Below are 27,838 nucleotides of genomic sequence, written 5' to 3' on the forward strand. Positions count from 1 at the left end.
GCCCCGCGTCGGGCTCTGTGCTGACAGCTCAGAGCCTGGAGCCTGCTTCGGATTCTGTGTCTCCCTCTCTCTCTCTGCCCCTCCCCGGCTCGTGCTCTGTCTCTCTCTGTCTCTCCAACACAAATAAACATTAAAAAAAAATGTTTTTTTAATAGAAAAAAATAAGACAAAAATAACCCACTTATAGGGAGGGAGAAAGAGAAGGATGGGGATGGGAGGGCTCCCTCGGATGTTTGTATAAGCATTAAAAAAAAAAAACTGTAACAACATTACACAAAATCTTTAACAAATGCTGCCTCTGGAATTTTAGTTATTTTGCCCTTTGCAAGGGTGTTGGGGAAGAGACACAGTTTTGTTTTGCTTTGTTTGAGGCATAACTAATATATATTATATGAAGGCATGGCTTCCTTTTTATTTACTTTATCATTGCAAAGGTGAAAATGCTTTGAAACTTAAAATCCAGATTCTGAGGCTATCACATGCTAATAACCTGGCTTTCCAGGGTTCCCAAATCTTTTCAGATCCTCTGAGCAATGGACCAAACTGATCCCATGGACCTTTCACCCATCTGTTCACATGATCTCCAAATGTGATTACCATTTAAATAACCTCCTCGGCCACACCATTAACCAAAAATACTGACGAAGACACAGCCAAGACTACCACAGCTCTACACCAGGCTACCCGAGGCTCCCGAGATATTAGTACATGTATTATGGACCCATATCACCAATGTCGTTTATATACATTTGCTAATTTAACCGTCCACCTTAAGGAAACTCTTACCATCACCCCCACTTTATGGCCAGCAGAAGGGGAGAGGTACTGCACCCAAGGGGCTGAGCCAAGATGTGTGGGGAAGCCGGGACTCACCCCAGGTGACCTAAGCTGCACACACGGCCTAACGCGAGTGAGCATGTTCTGCCTGGGCACTGAGTTTCTTAAGAGCAGAATTTCTGATTGAAGGAAAAAACCCCAGTCAATCCATTTCGCAAAAATGACACAGGCTGTAAGAATACAAATCATTGTCGGGACACCTGGGTGGCTCTGTTGGCTGAGCGACCGACTTAGGCTCAGGTCACGATCTCACAGTTCGTGGGTTCCAGGCCTGCATCAGGCTGGCTTGCTGTCAGTGCAGAACCTGCTTCAGATCTTCTGTGCCCCCCTCTCTCTCTGCCCCTTCCCTGCTCACACACTCTCTCTCAAAACTGAATAAACATTTATTTTTTTAAAAAAAAAAGTCATCGTGACAATACCAGCCAGCCTGGGTTATGTTTAAGCTAAAAGTTTCCTTCTAATTTAGAGGTCAGTTACAGAACACCAACAGAATTATGGGTTTTGAAAGGTTTGCTTTTCTTTTAAAAAGTAGCCATTTTTATTTCAAACTAATCTAAGTAGAAAGCTATGTAAATCCAACTGTAAACATGATATAAACCGTTAGGCCACAGAGTAAGGCACAGAAGAGGAGACACTTTACTTAATTAAATTAAATAGATCTAATTCCTACAGTTAAGGTCACTGCAAAAAAACACTAAGAGGACAGAAGGCAAAAGATTACAAAAATTAACTTAAGAAATAATTCTAAATATCCAAAATTTAGGGCATGGTTATAGCGCATCTCGCAGGCATTAAAAATACTACCTACAAAGTGTATGTAATAGTATGGGGATGTACTTTATGTTGTAATATTCAATTTAAAGAGCAAACATAACAGTTACACATATAAAATGATTACAAATACATACAAGAACATACTGTAAAACAGCAACATTACCATACCGTTCATACTGCAATATATCAAAACATCACTGAGGAAGGAACCATGAATATTTGATACCCTCTATTTCTACTTTTCTTTTCTTTTTTTAAATATTTATTTATTTTTGAGGCAGAGAGACAGAGCCTGAGTGGGGGAGGGGCAGAGAGAGAGGGACACACAGAAGCCAAAGCAGGCTCCAGGCTCTGAGCCATCAGCACAGAGCCCGATGCAGGGCTCGAACCCACGAGCCGTGAGATGACCTGAGCCGAAGCTGGACGCTCAACCAACTGAGCCACCCAGGCACCCCTATTTTTCTACTTTTCTATGTTCTGATGTTTCTGTGTTCTATGTTTCTATGTTATGTTCTTTATCTAAGTAACATGATGATTTTTACAACTGGGGGGTGGGAGAGCTTTTCCTTCGCTGGGTATTCTGTCTCGGTTTGTTTATTTCTAGAATGGGCAAGAGGCCGCTAAGAAAATTTTGCTTTACAGGGAAGCATTGTAATTCTAATTTCTACCAGTCACATGAATTTCATGAGAAAACAGAACTGCTTTAAGACAGAAATGCAACAGTGAAATCCTATTTCAGGCATTTGGTCATGCAAACTAATCCATATTCCCTCAAGTGTAGAGAACACAGCGGGCTCAGAAGCAGGCTCAGAAGCAGAGTGGAGAACTGGGTACTGGTACTCTCTGGGGCAAGATTAAGTACCTCATTTTGGCATTTTAGAACTGTCCCCTCATTGTCTCAGGCTGAAACGTGGTGGGGTTCCTTCCAGGCCAGCAAATGGGAGGTGGCTAGGAGAGCGGGGTCTGATCTGTGGCTTTGGGCCACACGTTTTAGCCTCTCCTACCTCCCTTTCTCTGTAAAAATGGGATAAGAATTCATTTTTATCTACCTCACAGAGTATCTGGGGCATCCCCGACACGTTCTTAATAAGTCCGCTACTAACCTAAGCTGCAGCTGCTTTTATTATGCCTTTTGCTGTCATAAGTGTGATCTAATGGGGCTCCTGGGTCTCTCAGTCGGGCAGGCGTCCGACTCTTGATGTTGGCTCAGGTCACGATCTCGTGGTTCATGAGTTCGAGCCCCACATCCGGCTCTGCGCTCTCTTCTTGCCCTCTCTCTGCTCCTCCCCCACTTGTGCCCTCTCTCTCTCTCCAAATAAATAATTTAACTTAAAGATATATATAAGGGGCACCTGGGTGGCTCAGTCGGTTAAGCATCCGACTTCGGCTCAGGTCATGATCTCGCGGTCCGTGGGTTCGAGCCCCGCGTCGGGCTCCGTGCTGACAGCTCAGAGCCTGGAGCCTGTTTCAGATTCTGTGTCTCCCTCTCTCTCTCTGACCCTCCCCCGTTCATGCTGTCTCTCCCTGTCTCAAAAATAAATAAACGTTAAAAAAAAATAAAAATAATAAAATAAAATAAAAATATATATAAAATAAAGGGAACTACTTGTCCCAGGCCCACTTCCCCCCCTACAAAATGAATGCTTCAAGTGGCACCCAGGTGACTCAGTCAGTTAAGCGTCGGACTTCAGCTTAGGTCATGATCTCACCATCTCATGGCCTGTGGGTTCGATCCCCGCTTTGGGCTCTGTGCTGACAGTTCAGAGCCTGGAGACTGCTTCGAATTCTGTGTCTCCCTCTATCTCTGCCAACCCCCACCCCTTGTGCTGTCTGTCTGTCTGTCTGTCTCTCTCTCTCTCTCTCAGAAATGAATAAACATTAAAACATTTTTTCAAAAAAGAAAGTTTCAAGAGTTCTTTCTGGATTGTCCACACTCTGCACTCAACACAACATTTAGCATAAAGGCTTGTAAGCCTTCTAGTTGTCTAATAGTCTGGGTAGGAGGAGAGGGGCAAGGCAATTGACACAAAGGTCCAAGCAGAGGAGAGACACCCGAGTTGTTTTTTGTTTTGTTTTGTTTTGTTTTTTTAACCACAGGAAGTATGGAGGAAACAGCAAACGGCACAGTATGGCTCCTGTTAGCTATGGAACTTGACCTCTGAGCTCATTCTCCAAATTATATACATGGGGACTAAGACCATCTTGGTTTTCAGATCGTCTTGAGTTTCAAGTGAAGTCATATTTGGGAAAGCTCTCCTCAATTGAAAAGCTGTCGGAAGCCGCTGTGTCTCAGTCCACTTGCCCAAATCCACCCGTGACCTACTCCAGTATTTTTCTATCACGCTAGAGCCAACTTTTAAGAAATTGTCCTCGGGGCGCCTGGGTGGCTCAGTCGGTTAAGCGTCCGACTTCAGCTCAGGTCATGATCTCGCGGTCCGTGAGTTCGAGCCCCGCGTCGGGCTCTGGGCTGCCGGCTCAGAGCCTGGAGCCTGTTTCAGATTCTGTGTCTCCCTCTCTCTGTGCCCCTCCCCCGTTCATGCTCTGTCTCTCTCTGTCTCAAAAATAAATAAACATTAAAAAAAATAATAAAAAAAAAATTAGACACAGCCGTGTGTCTACAGAAAATGCATCTCACGATACCCGATCTTGCACACAAAACAGGGTTACAACTCAAGACACAGGGCACCCCTCTAGTAAGCAGGCCAGAGCTTTGGAATAAACTTGGTCAAGAGGAAACGCTGACTCAAGACATGTAAGCTCTTTTGCCCGGGGTGGTTCCTGGTGGGTCTGACCCTCAGGTAGCAAAACACAATTATCCTGCTGTGAGCAGGAGACCGTACAGGACCCTCCCCACCACCACATGTATACATGGCTGCATGGGGATTAATGTGTCAACGCCGCTTAAAAAGTTGACCATCTTGGGGCGCTTGGCTGGCTCAGCTGTTACAGCATGCAACCCTTGATCTCAAGGTCATGAGGTCAAGCCTCAATTTGGAGGCAGAGCTTACATAAAGGTAAAAAAAAAAAAAAAAATTGACCATCTTTATGGCTGAAGACTTATTTCACACAAGTCAACAGCCATAGCTCCAAACATTATATTCACTCTAGAACCAAACTGTCCAAACAGCACACACCTGAATATGGTGAAACCACTTCATCCCTCCCTTTTAGTAAACACAAGCACAAAGAGAATTTCAGAAATTGTTTTAAAATTTCTAGAAATCGGAGGGCCTGGGTGGCTCAGTTAAGCATCTGAATTTGGCTCAGGTCATGATCTCACAGTTCATGGGTTCAAGCCCTGCGTCAGGCTCTGTGCTGGCAGCTCAGAGCCTGGAGCCTGCTTCGAATTCTGTGTCTCCTCCTCTCTCTGCCCCTCCCCTGCTCACTGTGTGTGTGTGTGTGTGTGTGTGTGTGTGTGTGCCTCAAAAATAAACCTAAGGGGTGGCATGGGTGGTTCAGTCAGTTAAGTGTCTGACTTCAGCTCAGGTCATGATCTCGTGGTTCGTGAGTTCGAGCCCCGCGTCGGGCTCTGTGCCAACAGTTCAGTTTTAAATAAACTAGAAAAAATTTTTAAACAAAAATTTAAATTTCTAGAAATAAGCTGAAAGTTAAATATAGAAACTGATGACTCCATCCGTAATCCATGTTTATAAAAAATTTTCACGAGCTACAGCCCTGGTTTTTGAAAGCTAATTGGATTGAATTCTTGAATCCCTCTATGCCTTCCCCTACAGCCATGCTCCCAACAAGTTAGCCTTAAGAGGCTGTCTCCACCCCAAGGACACTCCACCTCCGAGTTGCAGAAACAAAACGTACGAGAACGAGAGTGGTAAAAAGGTTTTTCTTTTTAAGATTCCCAAAAAGTTCAATTCTGTCAAGTCTGACAAAGTCTTCAGCTATTAGGTTTATAATGACAGGTCTGCAGACACCAGATCTTGTATTTGTTTTAAGAGAAGCAAATGTAACGTAAAAATCACAGTCTGACAAAACTAAGATTGGTAACATGTTGGTCACAGCTGACGCTGGTGGATGGGTACGGGGGTTTGTTGTATTATTCTGTATTCCATGAATCTAGAAAAGATGCATGGCGATTCACAAAACGATACAAAAAACAAAAACAAAAAAAAAAGGAGGCCCTTAAACTAGCAAGCCTTTAAAGAGAGAAAAGAAGTGCTTCTAATGTTTAAGAGTATTGTATAAACGCTGCACCAAAAGCTCTTGAAAACACATGAAATCAAGAACAGTATATACTCGGGGGCAAGAGTGATTCTAGTGACCGCTAAAAATGAGATGTCCTTATCTAAGAAGTGACCTTAGGAGATCTCTGCCTGATCTTGATTTTCCTCCTGAAAAATGCCCTGCTGTACGTGAGGCGGCAATTCCACGTCTTAAAATACTAATGCCCTGGGGGGCACCTGGGAGGCTCAGTCAGGTGAGCCACGGACTTCGCTCAAGTCATGATCTCAGGTTCATGAGTTCGAGCCCCGCGTCAGGCTCTGTGCTGACCGCTCAGAGCCTGGAGGCTGCTTCAGAGTCTGTGTCTCCCTCTCTCTCTCTGCCCCTCCCGCGTCGGGCTCTCTCTCTCTCTCTCTCTCTCAAAAATAAATAAACATTAAAAAACATTTTTTAATACCTTAAAGTTGTAAGATGCCCTGAAACACCCGATCTCGAAATAAAACCTCTGCTTGCTTTTAATTCCGCGCTATTTCTTCCCACTCCTGTATTCAGCAAAACAAAACCAACAAACAAAAGTATCTCCTTACTGGTTGGTGACACTGAACATGACTGAGTTAATCTGAAGTACCCGGAAAAGGGGGTGGGCATGTCGGCACCATCCGCTAGAGTCAATGGGGCTCCCTACCCACCAGCCTCACAGAAAGAAAACACACCGTCCAACTGATCAGGCTTTTGAAATATCAATACTCAGTACACCAGGCGTTATCAAATGCCATTGTACCAGGCATTATCTCAGAAGTATGCTGGGCTCAAATGATCTTGGGAAAACTCTCTGTAGTGTGCATTCTGAACCACTAGCGAGGAAATCGTTGCCAAGTTTTTCTAAGATTTTATTTTTAAGTAATCTCTGCACGCAACATGGGGCTCGAACTTACAACCCCAAGATCAAGAGTCGCTCGCCCTACCGACTGAGCCAGCCAGGCACCCCACTGTAACGTTTTCTAAAATGACCTGCCCACCTCGTAGACCGCAATTATTAACAGCCTGCGTTAAGACAAGACACCAGAGTAAATGCCATATGCTTTAACACACAACATTTCAGTCGGATATTCCCCTCCTTTAAAAAGGAGTTACAGTTGTTTTAAAACGTACTAAAGATCTTCGGTTCTCTGGGAAAGTATGTGAAAGAAAACAGAGCTCTAAATCTGGTAGAGGTAGGAGATCAACTGTGCTGATTTCAGACAAAGGGAATTTATAAGATCTCTGCTGGACATGAGGGAATGAAAAGTACCACCTACCAATTAATTACAGCAATTCGCTGTGTGAAGATGGTCCACCAGGATTCCAGTACGTGAAGGGCTTACTTGGCAGCTCCCACAGCATTTAGGTCTGTGTCGTAATTAGAACAGAGATGCTCAATAAAACCACAGAAACATGTGAATCCTAGGTCAAGGATTCTGGCACGCTGATAGCCCCAGCATCGTCCTGTGTGCTGGAATCACAGGACAGGAGGTATTGCTGGTGGCCTCTACCGAACACGTGTCTCCTCTGGGTAGTGATCCTAACACTCCTGGCTAAGAACCACTACTCAGCCTCATTGAATCAGAAAGGGGGGGGGTTTAAACTGTTCCCCCCCCCAACTTCCCTAAACCAGGAAACACGGTCCTACTTATATACCTTTGGGTCACTGATAAAACCCATCTAATACAGAAATTCAAAGTGGTGGGACCGGTGTGTCCACTTGGGGGGAACAGACCAGACTAAACAACCCAACAGTTGAAAACTTTGTTGTGTGAAGGACAGGAAACAAGCCGCACTTTCAGGTTAATGACTTTCATCTTAAGCTTCTAAGCAATGCTGAAGGTCCATGTCTAAACCCTAGTAGGCAGCTAACATCTGTTGGTTGGCTGAGTGTGGACCTCAGAGTGGGGTGAGGCTCTCCAGATCTTGTCAAATTGTACATCTCAGGATACGGATCCTTAAAGCACATTTGCTAGTGTTATGACATATGATGAATGTCTAAGACAGGTTATTTTTCCCCCTCGGAGTTGTTGCAAGATATACGGAGGAAATCAACTGCCTGCCATATTGACTTCACTGTTGTCTACAGATCCCAAATGCAAATTAAGCAAAATATTAATGTGAAGAGAACAGTGAAGATGAGTACCTTAAAAGCAAAAGACTGGTGCTCTGAAGCATCTGACTATTCTAATGCCTTTTCTTTTTGATCCACGTACCATCAATTTCAACGTAGTTGCAGAAATCAGGAGCCCAATTCCCACCTAATCCTTACACACCATACTCGAGTAGCTACTCTCTTGTTAAGACCCTCTCAAAGGTGGGGAAGGGCGCCTGGGTGACTCAGTTAAACGTCTGACTTTGGTTCAGGTCAGGATCTCACAGTTCATGGGTTCGAGCCCTGCGTTGGGCTCTGCACTGACAGCTTGGAGCTTGGAGCCTGCTTCAAATTCTGTGTCTCCTCTCTCTCTGCTCCTCCCCTCTCAAAAATAAACATAAAAAAAAAAAAAAAAAGACTCTCTCAAAGGGATCTGCATTAGGTAGCAAAATACCATTAATCACATCCTTGCTTAGGAATTCAATAATACAAAAAGTTCTAAAATCCACTGTATGTCTTAGAAAGGCTAGATAGTTTCTTAACCTGAGAGATAAACAGTTTTGACAAAGGAGGAAACCAACATCACCTGAAGTAAAGTTTATAGATTTTAAGGTTCAAAAACCTTTAGGCGCTAGGATTATTTCTTCTAACCAAAAATGTATCCCTAAGCCACGAGCATCAGAAACTTCAGAGAGGGAGTAAGTTATGAAAAATGTGCAGCGCCCGAACTTGGCACAATTAACTCCACTATGCAAACCAAAATAGACATCTGGGATTGAGCGAGAGTCCAGTGGTAGATACAGGCTATCACCTGTATATACGAAGAAAGAAAGGCAGAAATGGAAAAGTTGGAGAGGGTGTCTTATAAGCTCTTCTCCCATCCTGATGAATTGGTTTAATTGCTTGTTCTAAGCAGCCCACAAATTACCACCTCTTACAGGTCCTACACCATGTGGATGACTACAGTAAGGGGAAATGAGACCGTAAGTTTACTACAAGCTTTGCCCAACCAAAGTATTTAATCAGGAGGATAACTGAGATCAAAGTTAAATAACATACATTATCAGTATGTGTATTTAGTGGTTGTACTGCCTTTGAACCACATTGCTTAAAATAACTGCTGGTTAAAAAAAAAAAAAAATCCAGAGAGAGTGAATTTATTGATCACCGAGTGAATGCACTGATCGCTGTGTTGCTACTTCAGTTCTAAGTCCGTGGGCCCTGTGATGTGAAAAAAGGAAACGAACAAGCAGGACTGCTGGTCTTGTTTTCAGGAGAACGGACTTAACTTGTAAAGATGGCCCATCTAAGGTAACGTGATTTAGCAAAGAACCAACAACTGCTATTCCGCAATGTTCTACTCCAAATATTTCTAGCCTAGTCGCGGAGAAAAACGTGCTACAGACGAGAAAAGCAACACAGAGTCTCCCAGAGTGCCGTGCTGTGTTTGCTGAAAAGCGAATCGATAGCCTCCCAGGCTGAACTCTAAACCGCTTTTCCACCGATTAAATGTCTGCCTCACATCTGCTTCCTTCTGAAACCTGCCACGCAGGGGCACTGCCACAACCTCTCCAGTCTGCAGCTTTTAGGAAAGGCACTCGGCAAGGAAGGAGGAGTGGGGGGCGGGAGAGCTATGCTAAGCCCTCCAGACTTCCAGAAATGCCCCCTTCCATGTTAAAAAGATAACAAAACAGGGGCGCCTGGGTGGCGCAGTCGGTTGAGCGTCCGACTTCAGCCGGGGCACGATCTCGCGGTCCGGGAGTTCGAGCCCCGCGTCAGGCTCTGGGCTGATGGCTCGGAGACTGGAGCCTGTTTCTGATTCTGTGTCTCCCTCTCTCTCTGCCCCTCCCCCGTTCATGCTCTCTCTCTGTTCCAAAAATAAATAAACGTTGAAAAAAAAAATTAAAAAAAAAATAAATAACAAAACAAACAAAAAACTAAAGAGAGTTTCCTATACACCATGGCGTGGATTATTCAATAAAGTTATTAAACATTTAGCTCTGATCATGGACTTGAAGACGCCATTTTGGAGAATCCATTTAGGGTTGTGTAGCTGGTTAAGAGCAGAATCAAAATGATAAACTGACATGGATTTCTCGGACGTGTGTGCTCAGCTCTGTGCTCCCCGGAATTCAGATGGCCTGCTGCAGACCAAAATAAAAGTGACGTGAGCGGTCCTGCGGCCAGAGCACAGCCAGTGTTTATGTTAAGTCAGGTCGGAGTCAAACAAAGACTGCCGAGGCCCACACATTCATAAAAGGCAGGTGATGGCAGGACCATGCCCTTAACTGGTAAAAATGCTACAAAGCTTCTGCAGAGCCAGTGGCAGAGGAGGGCACGGGAAACAAAAGGGTGGGCTTTCCAGTGAGACAGGTGGGGAGGGAATCCCAGCTGGGCCTCCTTTTTAGCCGTGAGACCGCTGAGCACATTTCTCATCCAGAGCCTAGAAAATGGGACGAACGCTTTGCAAAGTTGCCGTGGCCCCACCCCGACCCAATGAAATCAGAACCCCAGGGAATGGTACCCAGCTGTTAGAGGAGTTTCTACAGGTCCTCAGGGGGTTCGCACGGGCAGCCGCCGTCCCCGGAGGCAGATGCTGACCACAGGAGACTGACCACTGGTGAACGGGGACCCCGGGTTGGGTCATTTGCCACAACGGGGAAACAGCTCTCAAAAGGAAAACAAATCAGAATGCAGGTGAGTTCGTACAGCATTTGATACAAAGGCAGTGAGGCATCCTGACTAAATGCTGGAGGCCCTCGTGCCAGGGATCAGTCGGCTTGGCTGGAGGTTTTCCACAGGGCACACCCCCCAGCATATGGAGAAGAGCGGAGGCAGGGGAGAGGTGAGGTTAGGGGAGGGCCGGGGTGGAAGAAAAGAGATGGCAGCAGGCCTTGCTTCATGTCCGGCCGGCCGGCCTAAACTCGGCTCATCATGGCGTCCAGCTGGTGCAGCAGGGTCATGCTGGAAGGATCTCTTACCCAGCACCGTCGTGGGGCGCTCAGCCAAGATGGCACCTTGGCCTCCTCCGTGTCCTGTCGCCCGAATGGCCCTGATCAAGCAACCTGAACTCACTGAGAAGGAACAGAAGGAACACCGTAATACTAGGTCCTCTAAGCATGCAGAGGCACTAAAATATTTTTTTTTCTTTATAGAAATAGTGACTATTCTAAGAACAGTTATAATAAGTAAAGGAAAGCAAAAATAATATAAAAAGGCGGGGGGGGGGCGCCTGTGTGACTCAGTTGGTTAAGCGTCTCACTTCGGCTCAGGTCACGATCTCGGGGTTTGTGAGTTCGAGCCCCGCGTCGGGCTCTGTGCGGACAGCTCGGAGCCTGGAGCCTGTTTCAGATTCTGTGTCTCCCTCTTGCTCTGCCCCTCCCCCACTTGTGCTCTGTCTCTCAAAAATAAATAAATGTAAAAAAAAAAATTTTATAAAAACAGGGAGGGGGACAAAAACATAAGAGACTCTTAAATATGGAGAAAAAACAGAGGGTTGCTGGAGGGGTTGAGCGAGGGGGGATGGGCTAAATGGGAGAGGGGCATTAAGGAATCTATTCCTGAAATCCCTGTTGCACTATATGCTAACTAACTTAGATCTATGTTAAAAAATAAATACAAATTTAAAAAATAAAACAAATAATAATAAATGGAAAAAAAACAGAGCAGAGTTATATTGGTCAATACGTTTCTTCTGTCAACAGTAAGCTTCCAGACAATATTGCTCAGATGCCTCTTCCCCGGCCCTGCCTTCTGGACGAGGAAAAGGATATTAAAACAAAACAAAATAAAAACAAAATTGACACAAACCCCAAACATACTAGTCATCCTCTTACTCAAAGAATAAAGAATCACAGTCCCAGGTTACACAACATACGTCTCAGAAAGTTAAGCATCCCTTGGCTTTTGTTCCAAGTAATCGGGACACCAGCCTAGTAATAAACCCTGGAGAAGGGAAGTGGCATCTGGGACGCCCCTCCCCCCACAGTGTCTGTATTCAAAGGCCATGATGCTTCCTTTCTCTAGATAAATCTAGACTGGTTTGGACTGCATGAAGAAACTTATTCTAAGAACGACAACACCTTGATGTAAAAAATGGTAGCTCTGGATTCTTATTTTCCTGGTTTTTAAAAAGTTCTCTCGGCCCCTCCCCTGCTCGCTCGCACTCTCATGATCTCTCTCTCTCTCTCTCTCTCTCTCTCTCTCTCTGACTGAATAAACTTTAGAGAAAATTCTCAACTTTTTTTTTTTTTTTTTAATGTTTACTTATACTTTGAGAGAGAGAGAGGGAGACACAGAATCCAGAGCAGGCTCCAGGCTTTGAGCTCTCAGCACAGAGCCCGCCAGGGGGTTCGAACTCACAAGCTGTGAGATCAAGACGTGAGCCCAAGTCGGATGTTTAAGCGACTGAACCACCCAGGCGTCCCTTCACAAAGTTCCTTAATAAGTTCCACCACACATAGACCAACTTTCTTCTCGGGATCTGACTCCACCCAAAGGGGTTTCTAAAAAGGAGACATTGTGAAAAACTTTTGTCATTGACAAAGCCTTGTAAAAACTGCATCAACTACAAGCTGTTTGGGGGCTTTTTTTTTTTTTGTCTGTTTGCTTGGCTTTGCTACCAAATGTATTCCCTCAGACTTCTGTTTCTGATACATAGAGCTCAGAAAATTCACCTAGTGTGTAAGCAAGCACTCTAAAAAGCCTTAATTAGAAGTGCTATTTCAAAGGGGCACAGGCACCCCAATGTTTATAGTAGCACTATCGACAATAGCCAAAGTATGGAAAGAGCCCAGATGTCCATTGACTGATGAATGGATAAAGATGTGGTACACACACACACACACACACACACACACACACTGGAATATTACTCAGTGATCAAGAAGAAGGAAATCTGGCCATTTGCAACTGCATGGATGGAACTATGAAGCGAAATTAGTCAGAGAAAGACAAATATCACGCGACTTCACTCCTATGTGGAATTTAAGATACAAAACAGATGGACATAAGGGAAGGGAAGCAAAAATAATATAAAAACAGGGAGGGAGGCAAAATAAAAGAGACTCTTAAATGAGGGTTGTTGGAGGGGTTGTGGGTGGGGGGATGGGTTGATTGGGCAAGGGGCATTAAGGAGGACACTTGTTGGGATGAGCACTGGGTGTTATATGTAAGTAACGAATCGCTAAATATCACTAAATTCTACTCCTGGAATCACTATTACACTATATGTTAGCTAACTTGGATATAAATCTTTTAATAAATAATTAAAAATAAAATAAAATGAAAGTATTGGACATAAAAAAACACAAAAGAAGTGTTCAGTCTGGCTAAGCATCATGGTGCATTTACAGAGAAACGTAAATGTGCATAACCATCTCTAAGTATTCAGGGTGGAAGATATCAGCTTGACTCTCTTAATGTGCATTTGCACTTGCCACTGGTACTTAATTATTACTTAAATATAAGTGATCTCACACAAGTGCATTTTCCAGTAAAAAAGGAGTCCATTAACCTAATTTATAAATCATAAGTTATACCTGTCAAAAGAGCTTTTAGAGCTGCTAGCTAATAGAGAACATCTAGTAATGGTATTAATACCTTAATTTTTAGCTTTATCAGCATGACAGTGGGACAGAGAATAGGCCCCCACATAAATACTCAAGGAGTCTTGTCCCGATTTACGAGACAGAAGCATTAATTTGGGAGGAACTCTGTCTTCAAATACAGAAGTTTTTACTTCGTTATTTATTTTGAGAGAGAGAAAGCAAGCAGGGTCAGGGGAGGGGCAGAGGGAAAGGGAAGAAGAAAGAATCCCAAGCAGACTCCCCACTCTCAGCACAGAGCTTGACGAAGGGCTCGAACTCACGAACCCCGAGATCATGACATGAGCGGAAACCAAGAGTCCAACGTTTCACTGACTGAGCCACCCAGGGGCCCCCAGAAGTTTTTAATTCCGGGGTAGGGAGGGTAGGGTGGGGTAGGGACAATGAGACACAAGACAGATGTATCCCAAATCCAACAAAAACATGAATTAAAATTTTCAATCCTCAGTTGTAACTACCAACTTTACAACAGCACGTAATTAACGTTAGCAGCTACTGTTTGAAAAGTCAGTTTCAACAGTGTGCTCATGGTTCTTGAACGAATTTGCACCCGCCTCAGCTGGCTCCGCCAGACCAACGACTGTGGCATCTTGGTCAGGTCAACACTGGCAGCTCTGGTTCTTATTTGTTTTGTTCTAGAAAATATAAGCTCAGAACTCTGAGCCCTACCATTCTCAACAGACCACATTCAGGAATCTCAGTCAGCAAATGATCTGACTTTAGGATAGACAGAGCAGACTGGCTTGCCTTGTCCACAAATGCTTTCATAAACAGCTGGCATCTAATAGAGACAGCTGATGGGGGCGCCTGGGTGGTTCCGTCGGTTAAGCATCAGACTTCGGCTCAGGTCATGGTCTCACAGCTTGTGAGTTCGAGCCCCACGCTGCGCTCTGTGCTGACAGTTCAGAGCCTGGAGCCTGCTTCGGATTCTACTTCTTCTCTCTCCGCCCCTCCCCTGCTCACACTCTTTCTGTCTTTCAAAAATGAATAAACGTTAAAAAATTTTTTAAAAACTTTTTTTTTTCTTCCTAAACAAGAGATTACTAGAGACGTTACTACAAAAAAAAAAAAAAGAACTTTGTTTTAGCATTCTTCTCAAATGTGCATTTTATTCTGCTAAAAAGCATCCTCTCCCTCCCTTCCATAAACTCCCCCTTGAAGATTGCAGTTTGAAAAAATGCAGTTTTCTCTAATTTGTATGATCCCCTTCCAGGCAAAGGAAAAATAGTTCAATGGCAAACTCAATAAGGTGAATCACTGCCCAGACAGAAAAATACTATCTGCTATCCGTTCACATAATGATGGGGGAAAAAGCTTTGAGACTGAAATATAAATTAGCAAATGTCTTATAAACCTGTCCAGTCACTGCCTATGGGGAGTAGGGGATAAACATTCTGCTTTAATAGTTACGTTTGTATGATGGAATTAGTCTTACTTGACCCCAAATACACTCCCCACTCTGCTGCCTCATATTACATTCTTCACACTATTCTTTTTTTTTTTAATTTTTTTTTAACGTTTATTTATTTTTGAGACAGAGAGAGACAGAGCATGAACAGGGGAAGGGCAGAGAGAGAGGGAGACACAGAATCTGAAGCAGGCCCCAGGCTCTGAGCTGTCTGCACAGAGCCCGATGAGGGGCTCGAACTCACAGACCGTGAGATCATGACCTGAGCCGAAGTCGGCCGCTTAACCGACTGAGCCACCCAGGCGCCCCTTCACACTATTCTTAAAACAAGTCCATGGAATGAATCTGCAACCTAGACCACTATCTACTCATACTCCTTGCATTTTGTTTTCTTTACTGACCTTCTAAGCTCACTTTCCAAAGCCTCTGTATCAGTCAGCTTAAGCTGCTATAAGAAAATACCACAGACTGGGTGGTTTAAACAAATTTATTTCTCACAGTTCTGGAGACTGGGAAGTCCCAGATCAAGGTGCCAGGCAATATGATTTCTGACGAGAGCCTGCTTCTGAGCTTGTAGATGGCCACCCTCTCACTGTGCGCTCACAGGGCAAAGGAAGGAGATAAAGGGACACAGAGATAATGAGTGGGGACACTCTCTGGTGTCTCTTCTTCTAAGGACATAAATCCTTTCAATCAGGACCCACTCCATGACCTCATTTGGCCTTGATTACCTCCTTATCTTATCCTCAAATAGCTTCATTGGGGGTTATGGCTTCAACATACGAATTTTGAAGGGGGACACAATTCGCACTGCAAGGGGCCACAAGGGAGGATTCTGGGCGCTGGCCATGTTCTACAAACTGACACAGAAGCTCTTTACAAAGGTGTTCATTTTGTAAGAATCCACCAAAGCCACACACCTTACGCACGCTTTATGGGATGTCAGTTGACCATAAACACACTAAAAACCACCCAAACCATCAACCTGGCTGCAAAGTAGACAACAGAATGAAAGAGGCCCAGAATGGAGGCAGGGAGACTGCAACTATATCAGAACTGGAACCAGAGAGGAGAGTTTGGGGACAGGAACGCTCAACCTGTAATGTATTTTGGAGATGAAACCAACAGGACCTGACACTGAAAAAAGGACTCCCAGATTCTCTAGGTACCTGTTTCTGCCCTCGGTAGAAAGAGGATTTACAAATTTGTGTGTAGTAAGTGCTCAAGAAAGCACCCAACAGGCAGTAAGCAATCAATGTCAGCTATTAGCATTACAAAGAACAAACCCCTGCTTTGTTGCCCTTTTCTAGCATTTGGCCCCAATGGTTCGGCCATCTTTTTGTTTTTATTTATGTATGTATGTATGTATGTATTTATTTATTTATATTTTTGAGAGAGTGCGAGAGACCAGGGGAGGGGCAGAGAAAGGCGGGGACGGAGGATCAGAAGCGGGCTCCGCACGGACAGCAGAGAGACTTGAACTCATGAACCCTGAGATCATGAGAGATGATGACCTGAGCTGAAGTCCGACGCTTAACTGACTGGGCCACTCAGGCACCCCCAGGCCATCTTTTCTCGATACTACTCCTTTCCAGGAAAGGAAGAACATCTTAGGTAGAAGAACCTAGACACTTTGGGGATCGTTTTGGGCTTTTCTGCTTCTCATTCAACCCCACACGGATACTGTTGCAAGATTTTTTACCACAATACCAGGGATTCGTTGTGTCTCCAATTCGAAGAATGAAGAGTGGACACAGGATGAACGGCAGGCATGAGTTTATTAGAGTTTAAGATTAGAAAGTAAGAAAAGTAGGAAAGCTCCGTTTACAGAGGGGACATTCAAAGGTAAATGCCCGAGGACTATAGGCGGGTCCTTGTTTTACATAAGGTTCTGGTGTCCCCTCCCCCTCCCATCCCGCTGGTTCATCCTCAGGTCCAACCCTCATTGGCTTGATAGCTCTAGGTGCTGGGTTGTCCATTCCTGATTGGCTCGTTTCCAATGTAGGAGGGGTGGTCTGTGGCCATACTGTCCCTTGTGGGTCACAGGTTTTATGGTCTACTGTTTATTCTCAGTCAGGTCTTAGGCGGTATCTGTTACATTCTTAACAGGAACTTTCCACCTGAGGGGGTTTGCTGTGGTCAGACACTCCCAGCATTGTTCCAAAATAAGTGTCGTTCCCCACGCAGGGACCTCAGGTCCTACCCTGAACCTCTCTGCCTGTTTTATCCTATCCTTTCCCTATCATATTACACCATCAAGTCCCATCATTTGTTGAGTTTTCAGTGCTGTCTGCATCATCCACTTTTTGATTTCTGCCCTAGCTCAGGCATCAACACTGCACGTCTGATTTCCTGCTGCCTGCAGGGTCCCGACAGCTGGCCTCCCTGTTAATTTCCTTAGTTCTGCATCTGCCATGGGAGTCTCGCCTGCTTCCTAAACCCTAACTCCTCACCATCCTACAGCACAAGCGGAGCCTCCTTGGAGAACAGCCTCCTCGTTCCACTGCTCCCCCTACCCTCCTTCCTGAAGGATCAGTCTTGGGCCAATCAGGAAGAAATCAATATCCTTCGCCATCACCTCTGTACTTTGACACAATGTGAATGCGGGCTGTGCTGGGGGAAGCTGGCGAGGGCTAAGCTGAGATAGAGACTCATGAGGGTGGGGACACCATCTCCCTTACACACGCAGCACCTTACACACGATACGCTCTAAGTAAATAATTCACGTTTGTCTGACCTGAACGTCAAGAGTAATAACAAGAAGTGGAGGGAGACGGCAAGGATGCGATCAAGTCCACACACGAGAGGCGTCAGGAGAGAAGCACTGGCTTCGAAGCATCCAGATGAGCAATAACACTGTTAGATTCAGGCCAACGAGCACCTCACTTTAGAGACTCCCATTCTGGCCCTTCTCTGGCTCTCCCCTCCCTACAGGCACCAAGAGTAGAAACCCACCTGAAATCAATGTCCCGCCTGCCCCGGGGACCCAAGATCATGGTGCTCACGGGGCCGAGAAGCCAGCCAAAGGGCATTTGTTACGGTGAAGGTTGGGGCGTAGGGACATAGCTCGGACCATGAGCTAGACAATCACATGCGTGAGCTGAAGGCCCCTCAAGGTGTAGGGTGAGTCAGGAGTGAGAAAAGGGCGGGCTGGATGCTGCTGCTCCCCGCATCCCCACATTCTGACATGGAAGGTCTAAGAATTCTAAGCGCAGGGGCGCCTGGGTGGCTCAGTCGGTTGAGCGTCCGACTTGGGCTCAGGTCACGAGCTTGTGGCTTGTGAGTCCAAGTCCCGCCTGGGGCTCACTGCTGTCAGCGCTGAGTTCGCTTCGGATCCTGTCCCCCCACCTCTCTCAGTCCTTCCCCCACTCGTTCTCTGTCTCTCCCTCTCTCCCGCTCTCAGTAAATAAATAAACTAGAGAAAAAAAAAAAAAAAAAGGCGGGGAGCCTGGGTGGCTCAGTCAGTTAAGCGTCCAACTTTGGCTCAGGTCATGATCTCACAGCTCATGGGACAGACTTTGTGCTGACAGCCCGGAGCCTGGAGGCTGCTTCGGATTCTGTGTCTCCCTCTCACTCTGCCCCTACCCGACTTGCACTCTGTCTCTCTCAAAAATAAATAAACATTAAAAATAATAATAAAATTTTCAAAAAAATGAAAAGAATTCGATGCTCAGATTTGGCCTTCTTGGTCATTATGAAGGTTTAATGGTCAGGAACGAGGATACAACATTTAACAGTTTATTAGCTTGATTAAGAGACTTAAAATATTTCGACATGTGGTATGTGGATCCTCATTTATATTCTTGCCTTGGGCCCTGCAAATGTGAGGGGTGAGCTTATGTGAGAGCCAAAACCAAGTTATGTGACTGGTCCACGCACTAAAGGGAAAAACTTGGTATGCTCCATTAGAATAACTCCATTAGCATAATAAGAGGTAAAGAGAGCCATCTCTGGAGCCTGATCTCCAGGATTTCAACCCAGGCTCTGCTTACTGGTGCTGTGTTACCTTAGGCAAGCTACTTCACCACTCAGAGCGTGCCTCAGTTTTCTAATCTGTAAAATGGGGCTAATAACTCATAACATCGATAGGATTGCTCAAGTTAATACAGAGTAAACACTATTTAAGTGTTTGTTAAATAAACAAAAACGTATGTGGAGAAAAGAAGCCCCAAGAAACTGGGTCCCAACCTCACGTAGAATGCTTTACACACCAAAACCCAAGACTGAAAATTCTGTGGGATCATCAGGACACCATGGGTTAAGTCAGGACTGGGAGCTTTGCCTGGTACCCAAAAGAAGACACTGTAAACAACTCTCTCTCTCTCTCACACACACACACACAAACACACTCAAAATTTGGAAAAATTATATAGCTGACGGACTGCCTGCAAATGTGAAACTATAAACCATGAGTTTTGAAGCATATAATAAGACCCCAATAGGTTAAGTGGGCAATAAATACCATTGATAGCATGAAATTAAATCCATGAATCAACACATGGAAATGTATCATCTGCTCTAATAAACTAAAGAAATGCAAACACCAGGGGCGCCTGGGTGGCTCAGTCGGTTGAGCGTCCGACTTTGGCTCAGATCACGATCTCATGGTTCACAAGTTCGAGCCCCGCACCGGGCTCTGCGCTGACAGCTCAGGGCCTGGAGCCTGTTTCGGATTCTGTGTCTCCCTCTATCTCTGTCCCTCCCCTGATCCTGCTCTGTCTCTGTCTCTCAAAAATAAATGTTAAAAAATTTTTGTCTTAAAAAAGAAACGGAAACACCAAAGCAAACTTAAGATACCATCCTTGGTTTAAAAATGTTCAAAAAAAATTAAAAAAAAAAAAAAAAAGGGGGCGCCTGGGTGGCTCAGTCGGTTGAGCGTCGGACTTTGGCTCAGGTCCCGATCTCGCGGTCCGTGAGTTCGAGCCCCGCGTCGGGCTCTGGGCTGATGGCTCAGAGCCTGGAGCCTGCTTCGGATTCTGTGTCTCCCTCTCTCTCTGCCCCTCCCCCGTTCATGCTCTGTCTCTCTCTGTCTCAAAAATAAAATTTAAAAATGTTCAAAAAAAATTTAAAAAAAAAAAAAAAGATACCATCCTTGGCCTGTCAAGGGAAAACTACCAATATCAGGGATGCGGCAGCAAAGTCAGAGCACTTACTTGTCCCCAGTGGCATCGAAATTAGCATAACTTGTAAACACAAGCCCTTTGCAGCCTTCTACCCAATTTGTAGAGGAAAAGTTCACGTTAAGCTACTTATCTTGTGTAAGTGGCAGACAGGGATTCAAACACATGTCTTGACTACAAGGCGCGTGTTCTTTCTACTGTCACGAAGCCTTGGACGCTTACCTTGCGGAAATAACAGGGGGAGGGCCCATAAACAAAGTCACTCCCTGCGGAATAAGCTGTCATTGTGTTCACTGGCAAATAAAAAGAATGGTTCAGTCAGCTGTAATGTATCTGTTAAGTGACATGGAAACATAGGGAATTCTGTAAATGAAAGATAGTCTTCATATGCCAAAATTGGGAGGGGCAGTGTTCTGAGTATTTTGTAAAGTATCTAATAATATCACATTTTTTTAAAAGGAGACATAGGGGCGCCTGGGTTGCTCAGTTAATCGTCCAACACTTGATGACGGCTCAGGTCCCGGTCTCAGTTTGTGAGTTCCAGCCCCACATCTGGCTCCATGTTGACCGTGTGGGAGCCTGCTTGGGATCCTCTCTCTCTCTCTCTCTGCCCCTCCCCACTCTCAAAAATAAATAAATAAAAACTACATACAGCAATATCATGAAACAGTCGTGCTTGAAGGATTCCTCTTCAAGATCATTTAGAATAGTTCCTCTAACTACACCATTGAGAACCAAACTCTGAGAGAACTTGCTCCAAAGTCACAGACCTTGTTTGGAGTAGAAACCACTGTACAAAAATCCCAGCTTCCTGGCCACTGTTCCTGTCTCCTGTATCTTTACTTTTTTTTTTAAAGATAATATTTAAGAAGATAATACTAAGCAATACAACCTTTTTTTAAAAGTTTTTTTTAATGCCTATTTTTGAGAGAGAGAGAGACCCCACGCGTGAGCAGGGGAGGGGCAGAGTGAGAGAGACAGAGAGAGAGACACAGAATCTGAAGCAGGCTCCAGGCCCTGAGCTATCAGCACAGAGCCTGGTGCAGGGGGTGAACTCACAAGCTGTGAGATGGTGACCTGAGCCTAAGTCGGGCGCTCAACCGACTGAGCCACCCAGGCGCCCCGGCAATACAATCTTTTTTTTTTTCTTTTTTTTAATTTTTTTTTTTAACGTTTATTTATTTTTTTGGGACAGAAAGAGACAGAGCATGAACGGGGGAGGGGCAGAGAGAGAGGGAGACACAGAATCAGAAACAGGCTCCAGGCTGCGAGCCATCAGCCCAGAGCCCGACGCGGGGCTCGAACTCACGGACCGCGAGATCGTGACCTGGCTGAAGTCGGACGCTTAACCCACTGCGCCACCCAGGCGCCCCTAACAATCTTTTAAAGCACTAGAATAACAAGTGTCTTCCCAAGAGTTCTGGAATAAGGTTCTGGGTGTGGGCACTCCAGGCCACTAAAAGAGTACAGTATGAATTTAAAGATTTATTGAAGGATTTTAGAAAATAAGCAGGAGGTTTTGCTGGAAGAACACTTTTAAACTCATTGTCCGAAGCTCAGTCATGAACAAGGCCTTCTCTTCACATAACTGAAGCACCACTGTCTACTGCAGAGAGAAAGCGATCTCCAGCATATCTGTGTTTAAAGAACGGACCTTTCCCAAATCAAAATCCAACCGGACTTATGGTGCATCTTTGATAACGATAAACAGCACACGAATTCTCCCTCACTGTGAGTCTATCCACATTCATACATTATAGACCCCAACATTCACACAGAAATTAATATGCAGTTAATTCATGAAATTTTCAGTTATCAGACACGATACATTTTCATTATCGTAGATTTTAAATAAAATACAAATGAGAAGATGAACACATTCTATCTACTATTCCTCTTTCCACAGTAGTACAAGAAACACACGCATCGATGAGCTACTCCCTAAGGGTCTGAAAAGGGAAGGCTTACCATGTCTCATATAGTTCAGTGATGAATGCTTTTTTTTACTAGAAGATACACCAGTATCTGGCAAACCAATACACTTGGAGAATAAATTCTTACAAAATCCACACATTAGTCCTAAAATCTGTTCCTATGTACACACTTATTAGCATTTAAAATGTCTTATATTTGTTCAAAATGAACAGAAGGGAAAAGCTAAAAAAGAAGTAGGATTTATAGCCCTGTTAAAATATACTATACCAAAGAAAATGGGAAAATAGGAGGCAATAGTCTATATGTGGTTTTATGCCTTCTCATTTTAAGATCTAAGTGTGAGACTCATTCAATAAATATCTATTGAGATTCTATTAAGCAGCAAATTTTGAGTTAAAGGAATTTAACAGTTCTGTATTATTTCAGTTCTATAAAGCTCTCCCCCTCATAAATGTCTAGACCTTTAGGAACAATATGCCTGGATTTCTTATTCCATCCATTTTGCATTTTAAAAACTCTCTTAAAGAGGAGCAGATCCAGAAAATGAGTTACTTATCTGTATGGGTGTGGTTATCATAGGCACTTTCCACCCCTAAAAAAAGATAAAATCCAGGTCTCTCTTTTTTTTAAGTAAAAGCGTGTGTGTGTGTGTGTGTGTGTGTGTGTGTGTGTGTGTATACACACACACACACACATATACACACACATATATATACGGATATATGTATATGTGTGTGTGTGTGTGTGTGTGTGTGTGTATATATAGCTTAGTAAAGCATTCCAGTCTACATAACATTTATAACTGACAAACATTTATTGCAGCCCCATCGATTAATAACCGTGCTCAGACATTTGCTCGACATCTCCATCTGTCTGATGGAGATCTGGAGCCCCAGAGTACAGAACCCACCTTGAAACAGCTGCAGAAGTAATTACCCCTAGGAAAGGACGGATTCATTTTCTTCCGAATCTTCAAGATTGTATAACTTGCTGTATTTGTTTTTAGGTTTGTTATCTTGTTAAATAACTAAATGACCGTGAGCAAGATTTGTCTTACATCGCTTAAACTGAGCTCGGGCTCACAAAGAACTCCACCTCGAAGTCAATCCTTCCACATCAATCCCAAAAGGATAAGTCTTGTAAAGGATAGGTGCCCTTGTATTCTTCTTTTAAAGAGATACAACAATAAAAAGGAACAGGGAAATCAACGGGCTATCTAAATCTTTCATAAAAGCACAAGACTGATAAAACACAATCAACGACTTCCTGGGGGTGGGGGTGGGGCAGGTAAAATAAATGGCAAATAAATAATAAGTTCCTCCAAGTCTTGGATCTCCAGGTGTCTTGTGCTCCTCTAGCCACTCCCAGTCCTGCTTGGCTTGCCTTTGTGTGAGGCTCTGTCCCCAGGGAGACAAGCTGCAGTGACTGCAGAGCTGGGGCGTGAGCCTGATCCTATCCCTTCAACCACCGCGGTGGCGGGGGGGCCGCCCCCCCCCCACTGCTGACAAAGCTAAAGCTAACTCCGTTTCATTATTAGCCTTTCTCTCTCAGTTCCACTAAAGCCCTAAGCAAAAACGGAAACATGCAATGGAGCGCATTAGCACCTACACAAATGTCTTCATCATTTTCAAACACGGGAAGCAGACACTTGCAGGTAGAAATCTACATTTTCAACCCCTTGCTGGCTTCTCCTAAGGAGCCTTTGCAACAGAGATTCCAACCACCAGAACACCTTGCTAGGAAAATTAGCTTGCACAGTTTTAGCTTTGCTACATGTAAATTTGTTTCAAGATTTAAAAGGTCTCCTGGAACACAGAAGGAAAAAAAACCACAAAATTTATTGTTTAACTCTCTGCAAATTGTATTTCACAGTCCGTGGAGGCTCAACACTACCAGAGTTCTGTTTGTACACGAAATTTCAGTCTGATCAATGTGTCAACGAGCAATTGTAGGACCGAGACAAATGGCTAGTGAGGTCATCCATTAATAAATACGTTCAATCTAATTTTTATTATTTACTAGCTATTTTCTTCTTGCAAAGATGAATGTTAACCAATTAAACAAAACCAGTCTAGATGTCTAGATAATTAGAACATTTTTCCAAGTGGCTTAATCTGCATAAAGTCATTCAACAGAAATAATAAAAACAGCCTTTCTGCAATCCCACACGATAGTGGAAAATATAAATGTACAACTTGTTGGATAAAAAAATGATATGTAGGTGGTCCTGTTGAGACAGATGGCAGGAAAATAATCCTATAAAACCTTACTTCTTCCAGTGATAGTATGAGATTTTTTTAAACATTCAAATTACTAAATCAATATAAAATGTGTAAAGTATTCTGACACACACACAAAAAAAACCTGTTAATGATTCATTCAAAGGTCTTTTACAGCAACATGTGAACTTTAGCAATGTGATGTCTCCTACGATAGTGTTTCTAAGGGAAGATCGTAGTCAAGCTGTTTTTTACACCACTTTCTTAGAGGGTGGGTTCATTTTTCAAAAATGTATTCAATGGTTTTGTTCCCTTTTCTCAATGTAAAATGGACGCGCACTCTTCAAGGGACGCTCGGAGGGCTCAACACCCTGAATGCAACTAACAATGGAAACCTCAAATTAACATGAGGGACACTGTCCAGCTCTAGATTCTCATTTGCCAAACCTCTGGCTTTCCAAATGTCTTCCAGAAACAACAGGTTAAGAGCCATTAAAAGGACAGCTTGTTGCAACAAAAATGGCAGTCAGGGTAACACAATCAGCACCATCGCTTGACTTCATGGGGTTCAAACAGGTCTGGGAGAACTGACTTAGAAATATGACCTCCATGGGCACGGGTGGCTCAGTCGGTAAAAAAGGGCCAACTCTTGATTTCCGCTCTGGTCATGATCTCACGGTTTTTGAGATAGAGCCCCATGTGGGGCTCTTTGTTGACAGCATGGAGCCTGCTTGGGATTTTCTCTCTCTCTCTCTCTCTCTCTGCCCCTCCCCTCGCTCTCTCTCTCAAAATAAATAAAATAAACAGTTAAAAAAGGAAAACGGGGGCGCCTGGGTGGCTCAGTTGGTTAAGTGTCTGACTTTGGCTCAGGTCATGATCTCACGATTCGCAGGTTCGAGCCCCGCTCCGGGCTCTGTGCTGACAGCTCAGAGCCTGGAGCCTGCTTTGGATTCTGTGTCTCCCTCTCTCTCTGCTCCTCCCCCACTCATGCTGTCTCTCTCTCCTTCAAAAATAAACATTGAAATTTTTTGAAAGGAAAAAAAGAACTATTACCTCCATTTTCATACCATTGTTGCTGTGAACCTGAGTCTGTTTTTCAATGCTTTGAAGTTAAAAATGATTAAAACTGTGACTCTTTCTCTAAGAACATACAAAAGAGATAAAGGCTATGTTAAGTTGGAACTTTTTTCTTCCTGCTATTTTTTAATCTTCCTACAATTTCTAGTTTCCATATTTACAATGCTTAAAGACCCTGACCTGTTCAGATACAGAACTCCTTATGTCTCATCAGGTAATTCACAACTTCCTTCAGGAAAAAAATAAGCATTTCTGCCAAAATGTCCTGACATGTTTTAATTAAAGTCAGATGTCCTACTCTAGTGACCCCCTTCCCTGCCACCCTACCCCCCCTCCACCATCACCACTCCCAGCCAGGTGATCCTCAAGAACTAAGGGTAATAACCACCTTGGTCCCATTCTTTTAACCAATCCAACAACAATTATCTCACCATTTCTCTTGTTCTATGACATGTCCCCACCAAGAGGAGTCTTTGAAGTGCCCTGCTAGGGATTTCCTTCCTTGAGGCAAGTTTGAAATAAAAATTGGAAACATGCTCGAAACGTTGTTGAAAACTATCTTTAATGTAAAGGGGAAAACAAAGGGAGAAAATGGGGGGGGAAGGGGGGGAAAAAGTCTTTTATACCGAAGAATGCCAAGTGAAGAAATGTAGAAAAAATAGTGGATAAGAGTGTCCCCATTTTGCAAACCTCCAACGGGAGTCAGGCAAGAATCATCAGCGGATGCTAAGACATCGTTTGGCCACAGTACGGTCTATATCAACGTGCCATGTTACCCCACAGTGAAAAGCTTCTTTTTTTTTTCTTTTCTTTTTTTTTAAGTTTATTTATTTTGACAGAAAGAGCACGGGAGGGCCAGAGAGAGAGAGGGAGCTGGAGAGAATCCCAAGCAGGCTCTGCACCGCAGGCTTGACACAGGGCTCGAACTCACGAACCGTGAGATCATGGCCTGAGCTGAAATTGAAAGTTGGACGCCAACCCGAATGAGCCACCCAGGAGCCCCAGGAAAAGCATCTCTCTAATGAGGAGATCTGGTATGAGCCCTTAACCAAATCATCAAACTTAGCATCGCCCAGAGTGGGGCCACCCAATGTTCTAGACTCCTGGTGTGATGTTAACAGTAAGCACTAAATATCAGGGAGGTGTATGCTGGCTAAGAATGTTCCCCAATCATAGAAAAACAAACTGGATAAACCCACTATGCATGAAACTGGCCAGGCTCTCCATAAAAATAAATCCCATGAAAAACAAGAAGATGGGAGACATATTCTAGTTTAAGAGACTAAAAAGAAACATAGCTGAATGAAATTTGGGAACCTTGAGGAGATCCTGGATCTTTTTTTTTTTTTTTTCAACGCAGGTATGAAACCCATTTAAGGAATAGGGTAAGTTTGAATATGGACTCTATTATTAGATGATAAAATTAATGTTAAGCCTCTCACGTGTGATAATGGTACTGTGGTGAAGAAGAATGAGGAATTTATTCTTACGAGTCAGTGCTAACCTCTTGCCAAGTATTCTGATGTCTCAGAGTTCAAACAAAAGGACACATGTAAGAGACCAAAAACAAGTCTGGCAAAATGTTCATGACCGGTCAGTCTTGAACTGCTTCTGTACAATTATGTTTAACCAACAGAAATTCTCACCATTACGCCTTCCTACTACAAAACATTTTTTTTTTAATTTTTTAATGTTTATTTATTTTTGAGAGAGAGAGAGAAAAAGTGTGAGCAGGGGAGGGGCAGGGAGAGAGGGAGACACAGAATCAGAAGCAGGTTCCTGGCTCCGAGCTGTCAGCACAGAGCCCGACGTGGGGCTCAAACCCACGAGCTGGGAGATCACGACCTGAGCCGAAGTCCGACGCTTCACCGACAGAGTCACCCAGGCACCCCAGAACATTTTATTATTTGAGCAACTCCCCCATCCACAAGCAGAATTTATCTTAACAGAGAAGAGCTTAATAGTCATGGCTGTTAAGAACGGTTTTTCAGAAACCAGAAGAGCACTGCTTCAATTACCAGGGGCGCAGAGCCCACAACATTCACACGGATGCATCAGGGTGCTTGCTGCACAGTCTTCCGGAAGGCGTCTTTAATTTTCTCTTTACGTGGATGAAGATAGACACTGGAAATTTCGTTCACTAAAAACAAACTGGATCGACGTCATCAAGGAAACGCAAAGCAAAACCACAGTAAGATACAAGCGCTGCACACCCACTAAGATGACTATAATATTCACAAGGGCAGATGAACCAAGTACCAGGGAGCATGTGGAGAAAATGGAACCCTTTGCCACTTCTGGTGGGAAAGTAAAATGGCACAGCTGCTTTGGAGAAGTCTGGTAGTCACTCAAAAACTTACACATAGAGGGGTGCCTGGGTAGCTCAGCTGGTTAAGCGTCCAACTTCAGATCAGGTCATGATCTCACGGTTTGTGGGTTCGAGCCCATATCAGGCTCTGTGCTGACAGCTTAGAGCCTGGAGCTGCTTCGGATTCTGTGTCTCCCTCTCTCTCTCTGCCCCTCCCCCACTCATGCTCGCTCGCTCTCTCGCTCTCTCTCTCTCAAAAATA

At 44.2% G+C, this 27,838-nt stretch overlaps 1 protein-coding gene across 2 annotated transcripts in view; it reads right to left on the reverse strand.

The window, feature by feature from the left end:
- The window catches only part of AKAP12 (A-kinase anchoring protein 12), a 105,468-nt gene that overhangs the window by 53,942 nt on the left and 23,688 nt on the right, over positions 1–27,838 (reverse strand). The window contains exon 1 of one of the 2 annotated variants that reach the window (XM_040448888.1): positions 874–933. The exons of the other annotated variant lie outside the window; for it this stretch is intronic. Coding sequence (XP_040304822.1) covers positions 874–918 — 45 coding nt within the window. The 5' untranslated portion in view covers positions 919–933. Of the gene's footprint in view, positions 1–873; positions 934–27,838 lie in introns of those variants that run through there. 2 annotated transcript variants of the gene reach the window in all.

This window comes from Herpailurus yagouaroundi, unplaced genomic scaffold, assembly GCF_014898765.1.
Source record: "Herpailurus yagouaroundi ecotype Mexico unplaced genomic scaffold, PumYag 198, whole genome shotgun sequence".
Classification (NCBI taxonomy): domain Eukaryota; kingdom Metazoa; phylum Chordata; class Mammalia; order Carnivora; family Felidae; genus Herpailurus; species Herpailurus yagouaroundi.